This window comes from Phalaenopsis equestris, unplaced genomic scaffold (assembly GCF_001263595.1).
Source record: "Phalaenopsis equestris unplaced genomic scaffold, ASM126359v1 Scaffold210269, whole genome shotgun sequence".
NCBI classification, from domain to species: Eukaryota; Viridiplantae; Streptophyta; class Magnoliopsida; order Asparagales; family Orchidaceae; genus Phalaenopsis; species Phalaenopsis equestris.
Window position 1 is genome coordinate 115,766 of NW_018229368.1, and position 19,793 is coordinate 135,558.

The 19,793-nt window shown below is 32.7% G+C and overlaps 1 protein-coding gene across 2 annotated transcripts; it reads right to left on the reverse strand.

Annotated features, from left to right (window-relative positions):
• Positions 1 to 620: 620 nt before the first annotated feature.
• LOC110036739 (actin-like) lies at positions 621 to 19,528 on the reverse strand. Of its 2 annotated transcripts, none has more exons than XM_020741259.1 (5): positions 19,318 to 19,528; positions 18,933 to 19,001; positions 18,369 to 18,762; positions 7,978 to 8,591; positions 621 to 1,011 (listed from the first exon to the last, which is right to left on the reverse strand). In XM_020741259.1, the coding sequence occupies exons 2-5, from the start codon at positions 18,990 to 18,992 to the stop codon at positions 946 to 948; spliced, it is 1,134 nt and encodes a 377-aa protein (XP_020596918.1). In that variant the 5' UTR covers positions 18,993 to 19,001; positions 19,318 to 19,528; the 3' UTR covers positions 621 to 945. The 2 variants fall into 2 exon arrangements, with proteins under 2 accessions (XP_020596918.1, XP_020596919.1); XM_020741260.1 differs by having other exon boundaries at positions 18,933 to 19,004.
• Between the last annotated feature and the right edge of the window lie 265 nt (positions 19,529 to 19,793).

Consider the following 19,793-nt stretch of genomic DNA (forward strand, 5'->3'; position numbering starts at 1 on the left):
TTTCCCTAAGAGAACATATCATGGTTCTTTACCTTTTTATGTACATGTAGCATCATCAAAATATATCTCCCTATACGGGCTACCTTTATCCTTTGTACGCATGAATTATCATTTAAAGATAGATTTATGAAAAATTGACATACTACTGAAAAGTTAAGCATGCGCCTTTCATTTCACAATACATAGTGGAATAAATATTATGTAAAACTATAGCTGATTAATATACTATCATGCCAAATAAGCATAAAGTTTGATGAGTCATAAGATATTGCGAAGGATTATTTTCTTTAGATTAATTGAACCTGAGAAGAAAACATGTATTATCTCAAATTTTTAACAACAAAAATTAAAGCCAAATATAATTACTTATATAGTAAAGCACATTTTCTTTACCTCTTCACACTAACGCCTGATTTTCTTTGTAACACCCAAAATCTTATAACAAAGAGTCAAATGAAGCAAGCAAGCAGGAATGCCTATAACATCATATAGCTTGCGCCATGTTAACAAGATTCATCAATTTCTCTCCCTAAATTTTCTCCCCTGTTATTCACTTTAGTGCTCTAATCCCACAAAATCCTGTTATCCTCCATAGATAAATATGTATCCAACATTATTCATAAAATATTAAAAAATACACTAACAATATCAAGATTTTAAGTCAACATTGTGTTAAACAAGAAAGCATCTTCTGCCAATTCAATAAATAAAACAAACAAACAAAGATCAATTCAACTCAATGCTAGAAGCAAGAGAGTAGTTGCTTCCAGCATATAAATAAAGGTTTGCACGTCTCATGCATACCCAAGCAGCGAAGATTCAAAAGTCCAGCAGCAGACAGGAAAAAATAAAACTGAAAGCCTCGATTACAGCCGAAACATCAGATGATTTTTTTGTTTTCTTATTCTTTCTTTCCTGAGTAAATCTCGGGTTCCATTTCCATCCTTAGAAGCATTTTCGGTGAACAATAGATGGTCCAGAGTCATCGTACTCTGCCTTTGCAATCCACATCTGCCGTCAGTAAAAAGAGTTGATCAGAAGTTTTATGGAGAGCAAGAACAAGCTAGAAATAGCTCGAATACAATTCCAACAATGAATCCAAAGAATCTGCAAAGCCTTTCCTAATCAGGTGGTGGGAAACACCACCAGAGATGTCGCGCACTGGTTACTCCAGGAGTCTTTATTTCAACATCTTAATCTCCTCTCAAGTTATATAATTTCTGAAGAAAAAATATGTTATACAAACTAAAATAACTATCTTCATGTCCGACGCATGATAGCAACCAAAAGGTATGTTTTGATTTCATATTAAATTAACACTTGAGGAATAAGGGAGGTTAACAATGTGCAAGGCACGTTAGTATGGGCAGAAAATATTCAAAGAGGGGCACAAAATAACCTTTTCAAAAATTTCATCAACATTTTTCCATTAGGTATGAGACTAGCATTGACAAATTCAACTGAAGCATTTAAACGAGCATGATATATAATTTTAGCATGATAAAAATGCTTTTGAAAATTAAAATTAATATGTTGACTTTATTTCATTAATCATTTTGAGTTGAGTTGATGAACTCCTAAATTAGATTGACATTAAGGGTTTCTCCTTGAATCCTGGAGCTTTCTTTTTTTATTACTCATTCACATACATACCACACAATTCTTATAGCTATACATGTCTAACCCGTAAACTTTCATATTCTTTTGTTACTCAAAATTATGAGAACAGTGATATGGACCTCTAATAGTTTGCAAGCTAACAATTAGGGCAACAGATTAAACAAGTGTTCACAAACTACTAGTGGTTCAACTAGATTAGAGCTCATTTGTGATCATTTAATTAAGTAATTGAAAAAGTTCGAATTTTTTTTTAATTACTCGATTATTAAATGAACAAGTTTTAATATATTATTGTTCAATTCGTTTATAATTATAAAAAAAATCATTTAAAGCTCGGATGAGAAAAGTGGAGGGTTGCGTTAAGTAGTCGACAACTAGCATAAAACTTGTCGAAAAAATCAGGATATGAACCCGTTTGATCATTGTGTAAGTGTTAGAGCGTCCCTTGAAAGCGACACGCTATATGGTCTGAATACAATAAAAAGTGTGCGAGGGTCGCTATACTAGTGCTCGGGTGTTGTGTAAAATAAGCAAAGGTTCCCATTTTACGGACAGATACAGATAAAGAAGTTAGTCCATAAAACTAATTTTAGGATAGGATCTTGGAATCTAGGTATCACTGGTAAATTAATGGAATTAGTCGATATTATGATTCATAGAATGATAAATATCTTATATATTCAAGACACAAAATGGGTTGGAGAAAAAGCTAAAGAGATTGATAACATAGGTTTTAAACTTTATATTTAGGTTAGAGTTAAACTTTATATTCAGGTTAGAGTCGCACTAGAAATGGTGTAGGTGTAATTATAGATAAGAGTTCGAAGATAATGTTGTAAATATTAATAGAGTTGGAGATAGAATTATAACCCTAAAAATTACCCTAAAAATTATTATTTTAGAGATTGAATTATAACCCTAAAAATTATTATTGATACAATGATTTTTAATGTTACAAGCGTTTGTGCTCCTTTTAATATTGTATGTGTTTATGCTCCTCAAATAGGTTTAAAGATAAATTCTGGAATGACCTAGAAAATTTAATACAAATGATATCTCTTGAAGAAAGAATTTTTATTGGAAGAGATTCAAATGGATATGTCGGTAGAGTGGTAGATGATTTTAGAAATATTCATTGTCGCTACAGTTTTGGAGTGATTAATGAATAATGTAGAACTATATTAGATTTCTCTTCGGCGTATGATTTTGTTATTTCTAATAATTTATTCAAGAAAAGAGATAAGTATATTATTACTTATATGAATGGATATAATAAAACACAAAATGATTATTTTCTTATAATAATAAGAGATCGTCGAGAATGTAAAGATTATAAGGTTATTGCAAGTAAGGATTTAAATACTCAACATCGATTATTAGTTTTATAATTTAAGATAAAGTGTTGAAAAATAAACAATACTAGGAATCATCATAGTAGAATTAGATGAGGGTACCCAGAAGACATAAAAATAATTATTTTTATGAGTAAAATTTAAAATTTCAAAATTTGGAATGTTCATGAAGCAAATTCTATTTGGGATAAAGTAACAAACACTATTAAATAAGTGGCAAAAATTGTACTCGGAGAATCAAAAGAAAAAAATTTTACAAATAAAATTAGTTAGTGGTGGAATAATAATGTGAAAGAAATGATAAAATATAAGAAGTTTCGTTATAAAAATTGGTTTAGATGTAAAAGCTTAGAGAACTAGGAAAAATATCAAATGACCCGTAGGTAGTTTTAGAAAACAATCTGTGACGCTAAAAATTGTACTTTTAGCGATTTTTATAATGGATTAGATACTAATGAGGGTGAAAAATATATGTATAAACTAGTCAAACAAAGAAAAAAGAAAAGTAAAGATTTAACCTAAAGTGTATTAAAGATGACTAAAGTGTATTAGTGTATTAAAGATGAAAATCAAAAAGTTCTTTTCTTAAAAAAAGATGTTCAAAATAGGTAGGTGAGTTATTTTCAAAAACTTTTTAATGAAGTTTCGGAAAATACGATCGACCTTAGTGATTTTAATATAGTTAATAATAATAAAATATTCTATTTTCACCGTCGCATTAGTAAAAAAGTAGTTGAGGCTTTAAAGAAGACCAAGGGTGAAAAGTCTATAGTACCTCATGATATCCCAATTGAAGTGTGGAAATATTTAGAAGTTATGAAAGTTTCTTGGATTACTAAACTCTTTAATATTATTTTAAAAACTAAAAAGACGCCTAAGAAGTGGAGGAAGAATATTTTGGTCCCCATTTTTAAGAATAAAGAGGATGCACAAGAATATGAGAAGTTTTGTTATAAAAATTGGTTTAAATGTAAAAGTTTAGAGAACTTTTAGCGATCTTTATAATAAATTAGATACTAAGGAGGGTGAAAAATATATGTATAAACTAGTCAAATAAAGAGAAAAGAAAAGTAAAGATTTAACCTAAGTAAAGTGTATTAAAGATGAAAATCAAAAAGTTCTTTTCTTAGAAAAAGGTGTTCAAAATAGGTAGGTGAGTTATTTTCATAAACTTTTTAATAAAGTTTCGGAAAATACGATTGACCTTAGTGATCTTAATATCGTTAATAATAATAAAATGTTCTATTTTCACAGTCGCATTAGTAAAAATGAAGTTAAGGAGGTTTTAAAGAAAACCAAGCGTGGAAAGTCTATAGAACCTGATGATATCTCAATTAAAGTGTGGAAATATTTAGAAGTTTGGAAAGTTTCTTGGATTACTAAACTCTTTAATATTATTTTAAAAACTAAAAAGATGTCTGAGAAGTGGAGGAAGAACATTTTGTGCCTATTTTTAAGAATAAAGAGGATGCACACAAGTATGCAAAGTAAAGAGGAATTAAGTTGATGAGTCATACTTTAAAATTATAGAATGCCTGGCAGGTCTACTATGGAAGCTATACATTTATTGAGAGGTTTGATGAAGAAGTTTAGAGATAATGAGGATCTACATATGATTTTTATTGATTTAGAAAAAGCTTACGATAAGGTTCCAAGAGATATCCTTTGGAGAGTTCTTGACCAGAAAGGTGTTTATATGACTTATATTCAAGTCATTAAAGATATGTATACAAGAGCTGTTAATTGTGTTCGAACAAAAGGAGGATTGACCAAGTATTATCCTATTTCTGTTTGTTTACATCAAGGATCGGCTTTAAGCCCACATCTTTTTGCTTTAATTATGGATAGTCTTATTGGACACTTACAAAAGGATGTACCTTGGTGTATGCTTTTTGCTGATGATGTCCTCGTAAATAAAACGAGAGAAAAAAACTCAAAAAAAATTTGAATTATGGAGGTCTACCTTGGCATCTAAAGGCCTTCGTTTGAGTAGAACTAAAACTCATGGAATGTAACTTTAGTAGTAGTAGCTCTAGTGACATAAATATAACTATGGGTGATAAAACTATTAAAAAGGTGTGAACGCTTTAGATATCTCGATCTATTGTTCGTAGTGATTGTGAAACTGATGGGTTGTTATTAGTAGAATTCAAGTTGGTTGGTTGAAGTGGAGGAATGCATCGGGCCTATTGTGTGATAGAAAAGTACCACTTAAACTGAAAGGAAAATTTTATAAAACTTAAACTGAAAGGAAAATTTTATAAGATGGTGGTGAGAATTACAATGCTCTATGGCCCTAATTATTGGCCTTTAAAAGAGAAGCATATAACTAAGTTAAGTGTTACTGAGATGTGGATAATTAGGTGAATGAGTGGCTTTACACTTAGAGACAAAATGCGAAATGAATATAACCGTGATGGGGTTGGTGTTGGGGTTGGTGTAGCTGTAGCTCCAGTGACGGACAAAATTAGAGAGAGTCATCTTAGATGGTTTGGTCACATTAACTGTCGACCATCTGATGCTCTGATTAGAAGAAGAGATGTTTTAGATTCGACTTATGTTAAGAAAGTCAAAGGATGACCTAGGAAAACTTGGGCATATTGTATAAGAAAATGATCTTAATTTATTAGAATTAAATGCAAATATGACACTAAATAGGACTTAATGGAGAAAATAGGACTTAATGGAGAAAAAGGAGAAAAAGGATACATGTAGCCGACCCCACTTAGTGGGATAAAGGTTTTTTTGTTGTTATTATTGTTGTTGTTGTTGTAAAGCTCGTGAACAAGCTCGTTGAGATACTTGATTAAAGGTCGATGTTGAATTATATCTTGATTAATACTTGTTATGGTACTCAAAAAATTGTACATTCTTCAGTATTAATTATATTTCCATTTCAAATATCTTCTAATATTAATATAAAGAAAGTACAATTAAATTTTGTTTTAAAATTTTATTGTTTTTTGTAAATTACTAACTAAAAAATATTTAGAAATTAATTAGCAAAATCAAATAAAAAGAATTCACATACATACCACTCAATAATTATTTATTTACATATCTAACTTTAAAGTTTAAGTTTTACAAACATCGCGTCTTACTTATGCATGAAAATATGTATTTCATTTTTTTGAAAAGTTTAAATAGTGGTATTTTATATGAGATATAAAAGATTTGGGTGGTACAAATGTAAAAAAGTAAAGTTTAGGTATTAGATATGTAAATATAAGGAATTGGCTGGTCCGTATGTAAATGCCCCAAAAGACTTTGAATTCCACCCCAAGAGCTAACCACCACTTACTAACCGAAACTAAAAAAAAAAAAACATTTCAAGTTTTCTTTAAAATTTATTTAGTCCCACATCAGTGGGAAAAAAGTTTTTACTGCTGTTTAAATAAAGCTTCTTAACAAAGCTTCCGAACATTCGTGCAACCGAATGGCTTGTGGATGCATAATTATTTCAAATTTTAGGATTATCAAATGAGATTTTTTCTAAGGAAAAATCTGGAGGAAAATAAATCGCAGAGGGTAAAAGGCAGGTGGGCAGCAATTCCACAAAAATTTTGGACTCCCAAATCCGCTGGTGAGTATGGGCCTCTAGGGGAAGGTTGATGAACTATTAAGATGATTTTAAAGATTAGGCAACCGCCAAGAATTAAATAAAGTGTGGCAGCTAAATCGAGAGTTAGAAAAATGAGAGTAAAAAATGCATTTGCAGAATAACTAAGGATGAAGTAGTCCATGATTATATTAGATGAAAGACTAGAATAATACCTAGTGAAAATAAGGTAGAAAATAAATCAAGAGTTTTGAAAATACACCATGATGGATAGAAGATGAATCTGTATGAATAAAGATAGAGTTAATGATGAAATGTCAGAAAAAATGGGTAGATCTTATGGATAGATGTTGTGTAAAAAATAATTTGAGTAAAATAAGTTTAAACTTCGTGTAATATTTAAGAGGAATAAATGGAGAATAAGAATTTATAGCCAACCTCCAATAATTAACATAAAGTGAATGATAACGTTATGAATAAAACAAGGTCTAGGCTGATCGTTTCTTATATATCTACAAGAATTATATCAGTTTATGTAGAGAAATTAATCACATGGCATCATAATTGAGATAATTCCAATCCAACAGTGAGTGTGGTTGAAGTTTAAGGAAGATGAGCTAAAGTACGCAATCTCAATTGACCAATAAAAAAGCCATCCAATAGGCCCTAAAAAAAAAAAGTTTGGCACAAGAAAAGAAGCTTAGCCCACTAGAACCATGATAATCTTGAAACCGAAAATTCACACATTTTAATATAGATTAGTGAAATTTTTATTATGGTGAGACTTGCTGTGTGGCATTTAACTTTTTTTTATGACTTAAGGTCCCTTGTGAATAAGTGAAAACTATGGCATGCGCATAGGTGCAGCAGTCAAGAGGTTCATGCTCAAAGATCTTTTCAGAAGCATAAAACAAACAGCTAACATGACTAATGTGGGCTTGTAATTATATGTGTATGCCGTTTGAACTAGAGAACTTATACAAACAAATGATGCCAAATAAAAATATTAAAAAAGAGACCATTCCAGATCGAATTCATGAGCCAGAAGCGTGGATGAGAACTACTTTCTTAAATCAGATTTTAGCAAAACTTTTGTTACATGAGATCAATGCACTACACTTTCCCCCAAAAATTCATTAGCTAAAAAACAATTTCTCTAGGAAAAAATATGCTCATTATGCCGTTTGAACTAGAGAACTTATGCAAACAAATGATGCCAAATAAAAATATTAAAAAAGAGACCATTCCAGATCGAATTCATGAGCCAGAAGAGTGGATGAGAACTACTTTCTTAAATCAGATTTTAGCAAAACTTTTGTTACATGAGATCAATGCACTACACTTTCCCCCACAAATTCATTAGCTAAAAAACAATTTCTCTAGGAAAAAATATGCTCATCAAATTTAAATGTGAGGAGGGAGGGAAGGAGGGAGATATATATATACCTGTTGGAATGTACTAAGAGATGCTAAAATAGAACCTCCAATCCAAACACTGTACTTCCTCTCTGGTGGAGCCACCACCTTGATCTTCATGCTGCTTGGAGCCAAAGCCGTGATCTCCTTGTTCATCCTCTCAGCAATACCAGGGAACATGGTAGAACCACCACTCAGAACTATGTTCCCATAAAGATCCTTCCTGATATCAACGTCACACTTCATAATTGAGTTGTATGTTGTCTCATGGATCCCTGCTGCTTCCATACCAATCATTGAAGGTTGGAAGAGCACCTCTGGGCAACGGAACCGCTCAGCACCAATGGTGATCACCTGCCCATCAGGTAGTTCATAACTCTTCTCCACAGATGAGGTCGTCTTGGCAGTTTCCAACTCTTGCTCATAATCAAGAGCAATATATGCCAGCTTTTCCTTCATGTCCCTTACAATTTCACGCTCAGCCGTAGTGGTGAATGAATAACCACGTTCAGTAAGGATTTTTATGAGAGCATCAGTCAAGTCACGACCGGCTAAATCTAGACGAAGGATGGCATGAGGAAGAGCATAGCCCTCATAGATTGGGACAGTATGGCTGACACCATCACCAGAATCAAGAACAATACCTGTTTAAAAACCCACAAGCACAATTAGGCCAAACATGCTAATTCATATTTATCCTAGAAAGATGGAACCATGTAAAAGGCAGATTGATTGGCTATATAATGGAATCAAAATAAGTAATTCCTTTTGATGCACTGCATCATGGGCATATTAATAGGTCTATAGTTAAGAAATAATTATAATAGTCACAGCTTTTTATGAGATTGTAATTAGTGTTATTACAAGACAATGTGTTGTTGTAGGGTTATATGTATTGCAATTGTCTTGTTGTTTATGTTAGAAATTTGTGCAATTGTAGAAGTTTAATTTTCCATGGAACAAGGATTACAACAATAATATATAAGGCAACGAGTCATTTCGAGAGAAGACAAGGTACAAAGCGAAGCCTGGTTGAAGTAAGTGGCGATAGCATGAAACTGTTGACTTTCAAATGGAGAAAATGACTTAAAATTCATTTAAATTAATGCAATAGCCACGAAGCGGCCAGAGAGGAATCAATATGTAATCTCAGACACATGCAGTTGTTGGCATTTCATTTCACAACTGAGTAAAAATTCATTTTCTATAATTATTTCTTTTAATGAATTATATCTTCATGGTTAGATGATTGGTCTATAGTGTTTAGTAGCATTTCTATGAAAATCATGCATCATGTCCATTTGTTTACTGTACATGGAAGACTTCCATTTTCTAGTAATATACCCCTGCAAATAATTATTAAGTGGCTTAATTTGATTTGTAAGTTCAAGGTTTCATCTCTAGAATTTGTCATTTCAATAATTCACGTCACTTAGCACACAATGTAAACATAGGTATTTTATACAATCTAGCTATCTTTGGTATTAATTAGGATAGTTTGTTTACTTGCTTATTGAGTTGGCTGAACCATGCATACTTAGAAGTTCTTGTGTTTGTCACCCTTTTATTGCAAATTAGTAAGTGCACATGCCACTTCACTAACAATTTAAATAGAATTTATTTGCTTAAATATTTGTATTTTCAATACAAGTTAGACCAACTAAATAGCAAATCACCAAAAAATAAGCATTCATGGAATAATTTGATTACCTAATGTAATAGAAAACCTTAATGCTAAAACAAATGACCATGAAATTAGGCTATACCAAGTGCAAAATACCTTTGATTAAAGGGAGATTAAATGCAAACCATTATATATACCATCATGGCTCAGTTTAAGGACTATGCCTATAGCTGCTACCCAATCCGTCTATCCTAGAAATAACAAATTAAAGAGAAAATCATCCTATCAGGAGCGCTTAGCAAATAAAGATGTGCTAAGAGGTGAAATCCATCAAAGGAATAAAGAGGATTTACATGATCCTATTAGAAAAATCAAAGTAGAAGTACCCACTTTTAATGATATCCATGACCTTAACGAATTCCCAAATTAGCTTAGTCAAAATAAATGAGTTCTTTGACAAGTGCCAAAGGAATGATTACAGGAAAATGACATTTGTGAAAATGAATTTGATTGGCATTGCAAAAAAAAGGGGTCCAATAATTTGGAAAAGGTTGAAGGATGGGGAGTTGGATTTGACATGGATAGAGATGAAAAAAATGCCATAATCAAAATACTGTCCAAAGACATGATAAAAAAATTATATGAATTATGGCTCTTAAGAAAGGAGTCAGTAGGAGTTCGAGCACCTAAAATACTTTTAAGGACTCAATGGCTAGGATTATAGCTATAATGATGTATGGTCTTGGAACGAAAATTAGGATTGATATAGAGCTATATAATGATCAAACCATTAAGAATGTATTTCATATGCTCTCCTTATTAAGAAACAAAAAAGGTATGCACCCATCACTAATATTAGAACTCATATCACCATAATTTATGCACTAAAGTTTATTGTTAGATCCAATCCACCTTTAGTTGATGCTCACGATACTAAGACCACCACAAAGTCTGCCTCGATAAATAATAAGAAGATCATATATTTCAAATACTATAAGAGATAGCATATATAAACAAATACGAAATACAAGTATTGTTTTTAGAGGAAGATGATTAAGATAATTAAAATATTGAGATTAAGGTTAAAAAATTATTATTTGATAATGACTTAGTAGAGAGTAGTGAGCCAAATATAAGAGTTATATGGTTAAAAAAAAAATAAATGAAACAAAAGAATGCAGGTGGAAAATATTTAGCATGTATGCACATGTAAAAATAATACATGTAGACTAATGATTGATGAAGGCAGCGTAATGAAGGTTATATCTTAAATATTGATAAAGAAAGAGTTAAAACCTAATCCACATTTAAACATATTTCATGTGAGGATAAACCACACATCTCTCTCAATTACTAGTAGATGTATAGAGTCAACAAAAATGAGAAGTTACAAAAATCATATTTACTATAATATTCTTTTCATGGATACAATAAATATTAGTAAAAAGATCATTGTTGTTTAATATAAATGTCACACACTATAGTGGAAAAAGCATATATGTATTTAATATCACAAAAGGGCTAACAAATTTTATCCAATAAAGCAACCTAATAAAGTTAAAACATCTCATTTACATACGTCTTAGATTCTAATATGACCTTTGAGAAAATTGGACTTGGTAATTTTTATAGAGTTCTATAATTTATCATTTTTATGCCAACATATGAAAGAGCTGACACCTAAGTCGACTAAGAGACACATACCTGATGTGATCTTTTAACCTATTAGATAAGTATCCTGAAGTTTGTATAGATGACATACCACATGAGCTTCCTCTTATAAGAGTCAGATACATGAATAGACCTAGCTTTTGATTAAAAGTTACCAAATCTCACATATTTTATGATAAACCCATCAGTGCATGTCAAATTAAAGAAATGAGTTAATGAGCTCCTTTTGGAAAGACTTACTTCGAGAAAGCCATGGTCCATATAATGTCTCAGCCTTATTGTCCTCATAGAAGGATGGAAGAATGCATATAAAAAGTAGAGCTACCAATTGGATTACCAAGTTTGGGTTCCTCATATCTAGGGTTGATAATATGTCAGATCAGAGTGGTTGCTAACATATCAAGATTAAATACACAGATGAATGGAAGATAACTATTAAAAATATAGATGGCCTATATGAATGACTTGTAATGCTCTTTAGATTATCTAATGCTCCAAATGCCCTTACGAGGATAATAAACATTATATTAATGCAATTTTTTGAAACATATTTATTTATTTATTTTTATAATATCCTCATATTTGGTACAAATAGTTTAGCGTCTCCATCATCTTAAATTAATTTTGAAAAAGAATTGGGAAAAAAATTATATCTAAACATAAATAAGTGTCTATTACTAAGCCAAAAAGTCACATGTCTATAATTTATAGTAACAAATTTTGGACTAATACTTACAACAACAACAACAACAACAACAACAACAACAAAGCCTTAATCCCACTACGTGGTGTCGGCTACATGAATCATTTTTCTCCATTGTCCTATTTAGTGTCATATTTTCATTTAGTTCTAGTAAATTAAGATCATTTTTTTATACAATAAGCCCAAGCCTTCCTAGGTCTACCTCTGCCTTTCTTAACAGAAGTCGAATCTAAAACATCTACTCTCTCATGGATATATTCATTTCATATTCATTTCGCATTTTGTCTCTAAGTGTAAAGCCACTTATCCACCTAATCATTCTCATCTCGGCAACACAAGATATCATGGATATATTCATCATTAAGCTTCTCTGTTAAAGGCCAACATTCAGCACCATAGAGCATTGCAGGTCTCACCACCGTCTTATAAAAATTTTCCTTTCAGTCTTAACAAATTTTGGACTAATACTTGATCCTACTAACTTCAAAGTCATTACAGATTGGCGAACTCTTAAATCATTTATAGATATTAAAAGTTTCCATTACTTGGCCACATATTGCGAGAGATTTATAAGACAATTCAAAAGCATAGTAGTCTCACTTGCTGACATCCTAAAGAAATAAATGTTTATGCGGACAATTAGTGCTAAAAATATTTAATCATAACTAATTGCTTATAATTTCATCATGTGTGCTAAAATCATCTAATTTCACTGGAACATATGAAATTATGTGATGCCTCAAAAGAAGCCATTAGAGATATACTGAGTAGAGAAAATAATCATGTAGCCTATTTCAGTTAATAAACTAAGAAATGTTAAACAAAGATATTCTATATATGATAAATATTTCTTTATTATTATTCAGTCATTCAGAAGCTAATGATTGTACTTACTGCATAAAAAATTCATCTACCATATTGACCATTACACCCTCAGATTTATCAATACCACAAAGATGTTTAATCATAAACATGCAAAAAGAATAGAATCCTTATAAGTTACCCTTTTATTGAAAAACATGAGGTTCAGAATAAAGTCAAGTGCATTATTAAGATTGCGTCAGGCATCACTTTTTTAAAGTTTCAAATTTTAAGATGTGATAGACTAAGGGAGGCTTACCCTATATGGGCAGATTACGAGCATAACTATAATTCATTATCTTTTATAAGTCCTTTTGGAGTTTCAAATAGATATTTGTATAAGCGTTATAATATGCATTCCTCAGAGCTTATTTAGAATTTTTTTAATATTACAGTTACATTCAGAAGGAATTATAGGACATGTAAGCATAAGACAAGATCATTAGCTTTGTGGATTGAAGATTTTGTTGGCTCCCTCTAAATAGGGGTGTTGATAAAATAATAAACTCCAAATTTACTTTCAAGCGGGCAATAGCAATTAATGATGTTAGACAACCCCTATAAAATGGGTCATTTCTATCTTGCAATAATAAAATGATGCATCAAATGTTGTAAGAACTTTTTAAGGAGATTGTCAGATTACATGGATGTCCACAAAATTGTTTCTAATAAGAACGTTGGGTTTATTTTCTATTTTGAAAACCCCTATGAAAATATCTGGGTAAAACACTAAAATTCTCTCAAACTTTTTACTCACAGATTGGGGAAAACAGAGGTAGCAAATAGATTTTTATGAAGCTTATTGAGATATTTAATTGGACAAGCTTAGATAACTGGATGTATATATAGCCTAAGACTATTTTTCAAAACTACCGAACAATCATCATTAAACATATGACTACAATCTAAAAGGACAATCGACATTGTTGATATTCCATTTCATATAATTTTAAATTCTACATCCATAGTTGTTAAAGTTCGTAGAGACTTCTATAATAATATAAAAGAAAAAATTGAATAAGGTAATACTAAATATAACAAGTCTGTAAAAAAACATAGGACTGCAATGAATGTAGGTGTGTGTGTGTGTCTATATATTTATTTATTTATTTAATTTTATTTTTTTTGAAAAGGCAACATTCATTGATAAAAACGAGAAAATATTGTGAGTGAATACAAAAAGCCCACTCACAGGGATTACAAACGTATTCTCCAAAAATAAAACAAAAAGAAACAACTCCAAAAAGAAACAACTCCGAATCAAAAAACTTTTAAATATGGTGGGTGTAGTCCGTAGATCTACTGGTTCTCCTTCCTCTGGATCTAGGGAGGGAGTCCAACAACATACTGAGATGTGGGCTTGCGCCCGAAGAAACAATAATACAGTCATCGTGAGAGTTACTGAGATCTGACATTCCTTTCTTCTTCTTCTTCCTAGATTTGTAAACTTGCCAATTATCTGCAAGAGGGAGTCCCGTGTGAATAAATAGATGGATCTTCGATGGAGGTAAACTGTTGATATGACTCTGCCTGCAGCACAACTTGATTCAGACACTCCTCCATAACTTGAGTACCCTCTTCTCTCACAATAGGTAGTTCCAAGACACTTCGGCTAGCATCTGCTATAACAAAATTTGTAGAATTTGCAATCTGAGGAAGAGTTGTCTCAACAACAGTAGGCGAAAGTTGCTGGTTTGGTTGGTAAGGAGTAACCTTATGAGTCAAATTCTCATTCAACATTTCTGGAAGATTAATAGTGTCTATTATATTTTCCTCCACGTGGATGATATTGTTAGGACCTGTCGATCTCAAATGTGGGTGAAGCCTGAAGTATTTGATAGGGGTGTGCCCAAATAGTTACAGTGATTGCAGTAGTAGGGCCTTTGTTCTGCTATAATTGTCTGTCAATACCCATTGTGGGCAGTACCAAGTCACATTTCGTTCACATCAGGTAGGGTGATATCCCTTTCAACAAAAATTCTTGCAACCGAAGGCCTAGTTAGATTGAAGGTGGGTGTATCCAATTTCATAGGTCTCCCTAGTGCAGCTCCAATAGAGTAGAGGACTTGGTGGTTGAAGTAGTGCAACTTTAGGCCACGTAGTTTAAACCAGATTGAAGCTATAGGTGGTTCTTGAGTAGGGTCAAATTCAGGAGACCACTTAAGTTGTTTCATATGATTTCCCTCTATTGTCATAAACTTTTTGGAAAATATTTTGGCATAGTCTTCCACTTTTGATAATTGTATCATCACATGTCTCCCATCAAAGAGGTCAACCTTTCAAAGTCCCAATAGTTTGAGATCTTCAAAAGCCTTTCAAACAATTTCCATTTTGGGATGTCCCGGTTGGAACTTCCCAATAAGGGTGAATTTGAACTTGTTAACCAGGTTAGAAGCTTCAACATCAGAGAAGAATAGAGCCAGTTTACCACTCTTCCTACCCGTATTCTTAATAAGGTTGCAGTCCTCCTGGCCTTCTAATGATTCATGGTAAACCTGAGGGAAATCTGATCTGATCCCATAGAGCCAACCATATCAAAAAAGGAAGCCTTACCAAGGTTTAAAACTAAAATAGTCGGTGGTTGAGAAGAACAGTAACCATGGAAGGGGGTTGAACAGCGGCAAGATACTTGAGTCTGGACTGTTAATGAACTCAAAATGTAAGAAATCTAACAAGCAGATGCGTGAAGATTTCCATCCAACCACAGAGACGAAAAGAAAGGCAAAGAGAAACTTGACGGGCAACGCCATTAGAACGTAGGGGATCCGCAGACAGCGCTTCTACCGTATCTGCAACACTGTGTCTCATCTCCTTCATGCTATACAATGAAATCCTGAATTACGGATATCGTAGGTAGTTCGCATCTTTAGACGGAAATTTGCTTGCAGAACCTCCTTATGTAGAGATGATCGAGAAGGGTTTATGATTGTCAAATCAAACGCTCGCAGTGAATCTGATGGAATAGCTTTCAGGAGAGGTCACACCACAACTTGCACGAGAATCATCGGCAAACGACGCCTCTGCCCCTGTGTGTGTTTGTGTGTTTGTGTGTGTGTGTGTGTGGAACGACGCCTCTGCCCCTGTGTGTGTTTGTGTGTGTGTGTGTGTGTGTGTGTGTGTGTGTCTAGAAGGTAAAAATGTAATAAAAAGGATCGAAGGAACATCTCCAAGTATAAAAATCCCCCATAGAAGAGTGTGCGACATTATTAAAATCTTTAAGAAAAATTAAATTGAATGTATATAATCAGAAATGTGACATGATATGCATTCCAAGTTTTATATTTAATATTAAAGATATTTATTATTTCAAGAAAAAGTATCCCAGGAAAATTTAGAAACAAACTCTTTTGCAAGTGACATAAAAAACCAAGTGCATGTGAGCATTGAGACTAATACATTTAAAGTGGAGAGCATTCTATAAGATAAATTACCTTAAAATCGGAAGGGAGAGCATAAATATTTAATAAAGTTAACAGTTAAGCCACCATAAAAAAAACACTGCTTCTAAAGAAAGAATTACCAAACTTAATCCAAATCTTACATATTAATATACAAAACTACAACTACAACAACAACAAAGCCTTAATCCCACTACGTGGGGTCCGCTACATGAATCATTTTTCTCTATTGCGTCCTATTTAGTGTCATATTTTCATTTAGTTCTAATAAATTAAGATCATTTTTTTATACAATAAGCCCAAGTCTTCCTAGATCTACCTCTGTCCTTTCTTAACATAAGTCGAATCTAAAACATCTACTCTCCTAATCGGATCATCAGATGGTCGACGTTTAATGTAACCAAACCATCTAAGACGACTCTCTCTAATTTTGTTCGTCACTGGAGCTACACCAACCCTACACAAACTACAACTAATCAAAAAAAAAACTCTTTTGAATCTTGGAGAGTTAAGGCAATGCATCATGGGTCTATTATTCGGTTTAAGACAAAGAAATAATTATCATATTCAAAGGTTTCAGGTGATTATAATTTTATATGTTATAACAAAAACAATGTTTAGTTGTAGGTCCATGTTGTGTGATAATCTTATTGTACATGTCGGAAAAGTTGTGCAAGAGTAGGCGCTGAATATTCCATGCAACAAGGGTACAAGAGTAATAAAAAAGATAAGGAGTTATTTTAAGAGAAAGAAAATACAAAATCTCGCTTAAATAAAGTGGATGGCCACAACATGATTATTTGACTTTCAAATAGAAAATTTGTGTTAAAAATCTATATAAATTAATGCAGGAGTCGAGGGGCGGCAACGAAGAAGTCAACATAAAATTTTAGCCACATCTAAGGCCGCCCACTCCACTTCCACAAAATAAGGGACCGACCTCCTTCCTTTACTCAGAGTTCCAACCACCTCTCACAAATAAGGAGCCATCCATTGGTGGGTGGAAATTGAAACTCTCGGTTGAAAACCAACAATAATGACATGTAAATATACTTTTATATTGTAATGAAGAATGAATGTGAATTTTGAATTGAAAGTTTGAGGATCACTTCTTGCCTCTTTTTAGAGAAATCTTCCCTTTAGTAAGGGTTTATGTATGCAAAATTTTTCTTCAGTGAATTTTAAATAAAATCACCTCTCCTCATTTACTTCTCCACTACAATAGTATGAATTAATCCAATCATCCACAATGAGAAAAACAAAATTGAAAGCTCCATTAACACCAAATTGGCTACTCATGTCAAGAATGACTTAATTTTTATTTTTCTCCTGATGCATCACTATAAATACTAGAAAAATTGTCATAAACGTCAAATCACATCCATAAATCTTCCTAATACATTTACAAGTGTTTTCAAAACTCTAGCTTTCAACATTTTACAAATCCTACTTTCTATGTTCATTTATATGCTCTTGGTCGAGCATGTCCTTTCCTTAATTGGCATATCCTATTCCCCCCAACCAATGCTACTTAATTGACTATTAGCCCTTGTAGCTGATTATGACCCCAAGAATGTTGCCGGTATTTTAAAGTCAAACAAACATAGTGATGCTGTGTCAAAATTTGTGTTTTCTAGAAAAAAAAATAATCAATAATATTACAAAATACAAAAGGGAAGCCATCATTTATGGAGAAAAGAATGTCAAACTTTTTTAGATGAATTTTTAGAAATAAAAAGTAATAGTAAAGTGTGCTCTATGAGCTATAGTAAATTAATTTATACATGAGTTTAAGATGACATTTCTTCCATGAATAAAGAAACCTGGAAAGATACAAGAAGAGCCTAGAGAAAGTATGATAGAAACTTTAACAGCATGAGTTAATGTGAAAACAAATTGGCGTGAAATGATCTGGCTCATACATATCAGACATAGTAAAAGACTTTTGAAGCAAGTTAAGAACATTGTTCTGTTGCTCTAACATATAAATTTGTTAAAATAAATTTCTTGAGTATGAATAAAATGAATTGATCTATTTCAGCATTTGCCTCTTTACAGCTACAACAAAAAGGAAGAGCAAATAACCTTAAACATTTTATATGAACCTTAGAATTGCTTCAATCTCATTAAAAAATTTATCATGCAAGGCATTGGGAAAGCTCACCGGTTGTGCGACCACTGGCATAAAGAGAGAGCACAGCCTGAATGGCAACATACATAGCTGGAGCATTGAAGGTCTCAAACATGATTTGGGTCATCTTTTCACGATTGGCCTTAGGGTTCAGCGGTGCCTCAGTAAGAAGTATAGGGTGTTCTTCTGGGGCCACGCGAAGTTCATTGTAGAAAGTGTGATGCCAAATCTTCTCCATGTCATCCCAGTTGCTCACAATTCCATGCTCAATTGGGTATTTTAGAGTTAAAATCCCACGCTTTGATTGAGCCTCGTCCCCAACATATGCATCTTTTTGGCCCATGCCAACCATTACTCCGGTATGACGAGGACGGCCAACAATGCTGGGGAAGACAGCCCTTGGAGCATCATCTCCAGCAAATCCAGCCTGAGGTTAAGAAAAAAAAAGAAACAAGCTATCATAGGATCTGATATGTGAAGCCACGGGGCTGTAAAAACTGCACAGCTATTTCAAGGATTATTGTGAGCTGAACTGAATCGAATTCAATAAAGTTTCCAAGAAAATTAAACTTTCGTAATGAAGACGTGCATTGGTACCTTGACCATTCCAGTCCCATTATCGCAGACAAGAGGCTGAATCTCCTCCCCTTCAGCCATGTTTTATGCCTTCTAAAGAAAAAAAAATTATCTTAGATGCAACGTATGATAACATAAATTAAAGCACCAAAACAACATCGATGGCGTTCTTGCAACAGGATATGTATCGAGGGAAAAAATCTTCCATAGATGAAAAGTATAAATAGCGTAAATTACAGCACCAAAATCACATCGATAGCTTGTTTGTAAATGGATATGCTTGAAAAGCATTGAAGGAGAAATCCAAATTCGTGAGATATATTGCTTTTTAAAGATTGGCTTTCTTTGCCTTTAAATTACAGGGAAGAAGTCCTGAGAAAAAGTAGGGAGATGATGCACAACTAACCCTCAAGATCACTATAGAATGGGAATAGGAGGAAAGGTTGATCGGCAGAGGTTACGAGCCTGGCCTCGAAATCTTTATGTGATATGGATACGGGATATTTTGGATCCCGAGGCAAAGAGGGAAGATACGAAGGAGGAGAAAATGGAGGTGAATAGAAAGGAAATGTTAAGTTGATGTAAGTTTAGTTCCGCAATTCAATGCGGCCAAGGCGGTAACAAACTCGGTGAAAAGGGTTCCCCAACTAAATCTAAGTCGGGAAAGTGTTTTAACCGTGATATGTATGTATGTGTCAGCCAAAAAAATTTATCAGTGAGATCCCGTTACTGATCAACGGATTAATGCTTGATTAAAAATGTTTAAATTATTATAAAGGTTTTAAATTTTTTTGAAATATTTTAAGTTAATTTAAAAAAAAAAATTAAATTGTTCAAAAGTGTTTGAAAATTGGTTTGAATTTATTTTTGAATTAGTTTTAA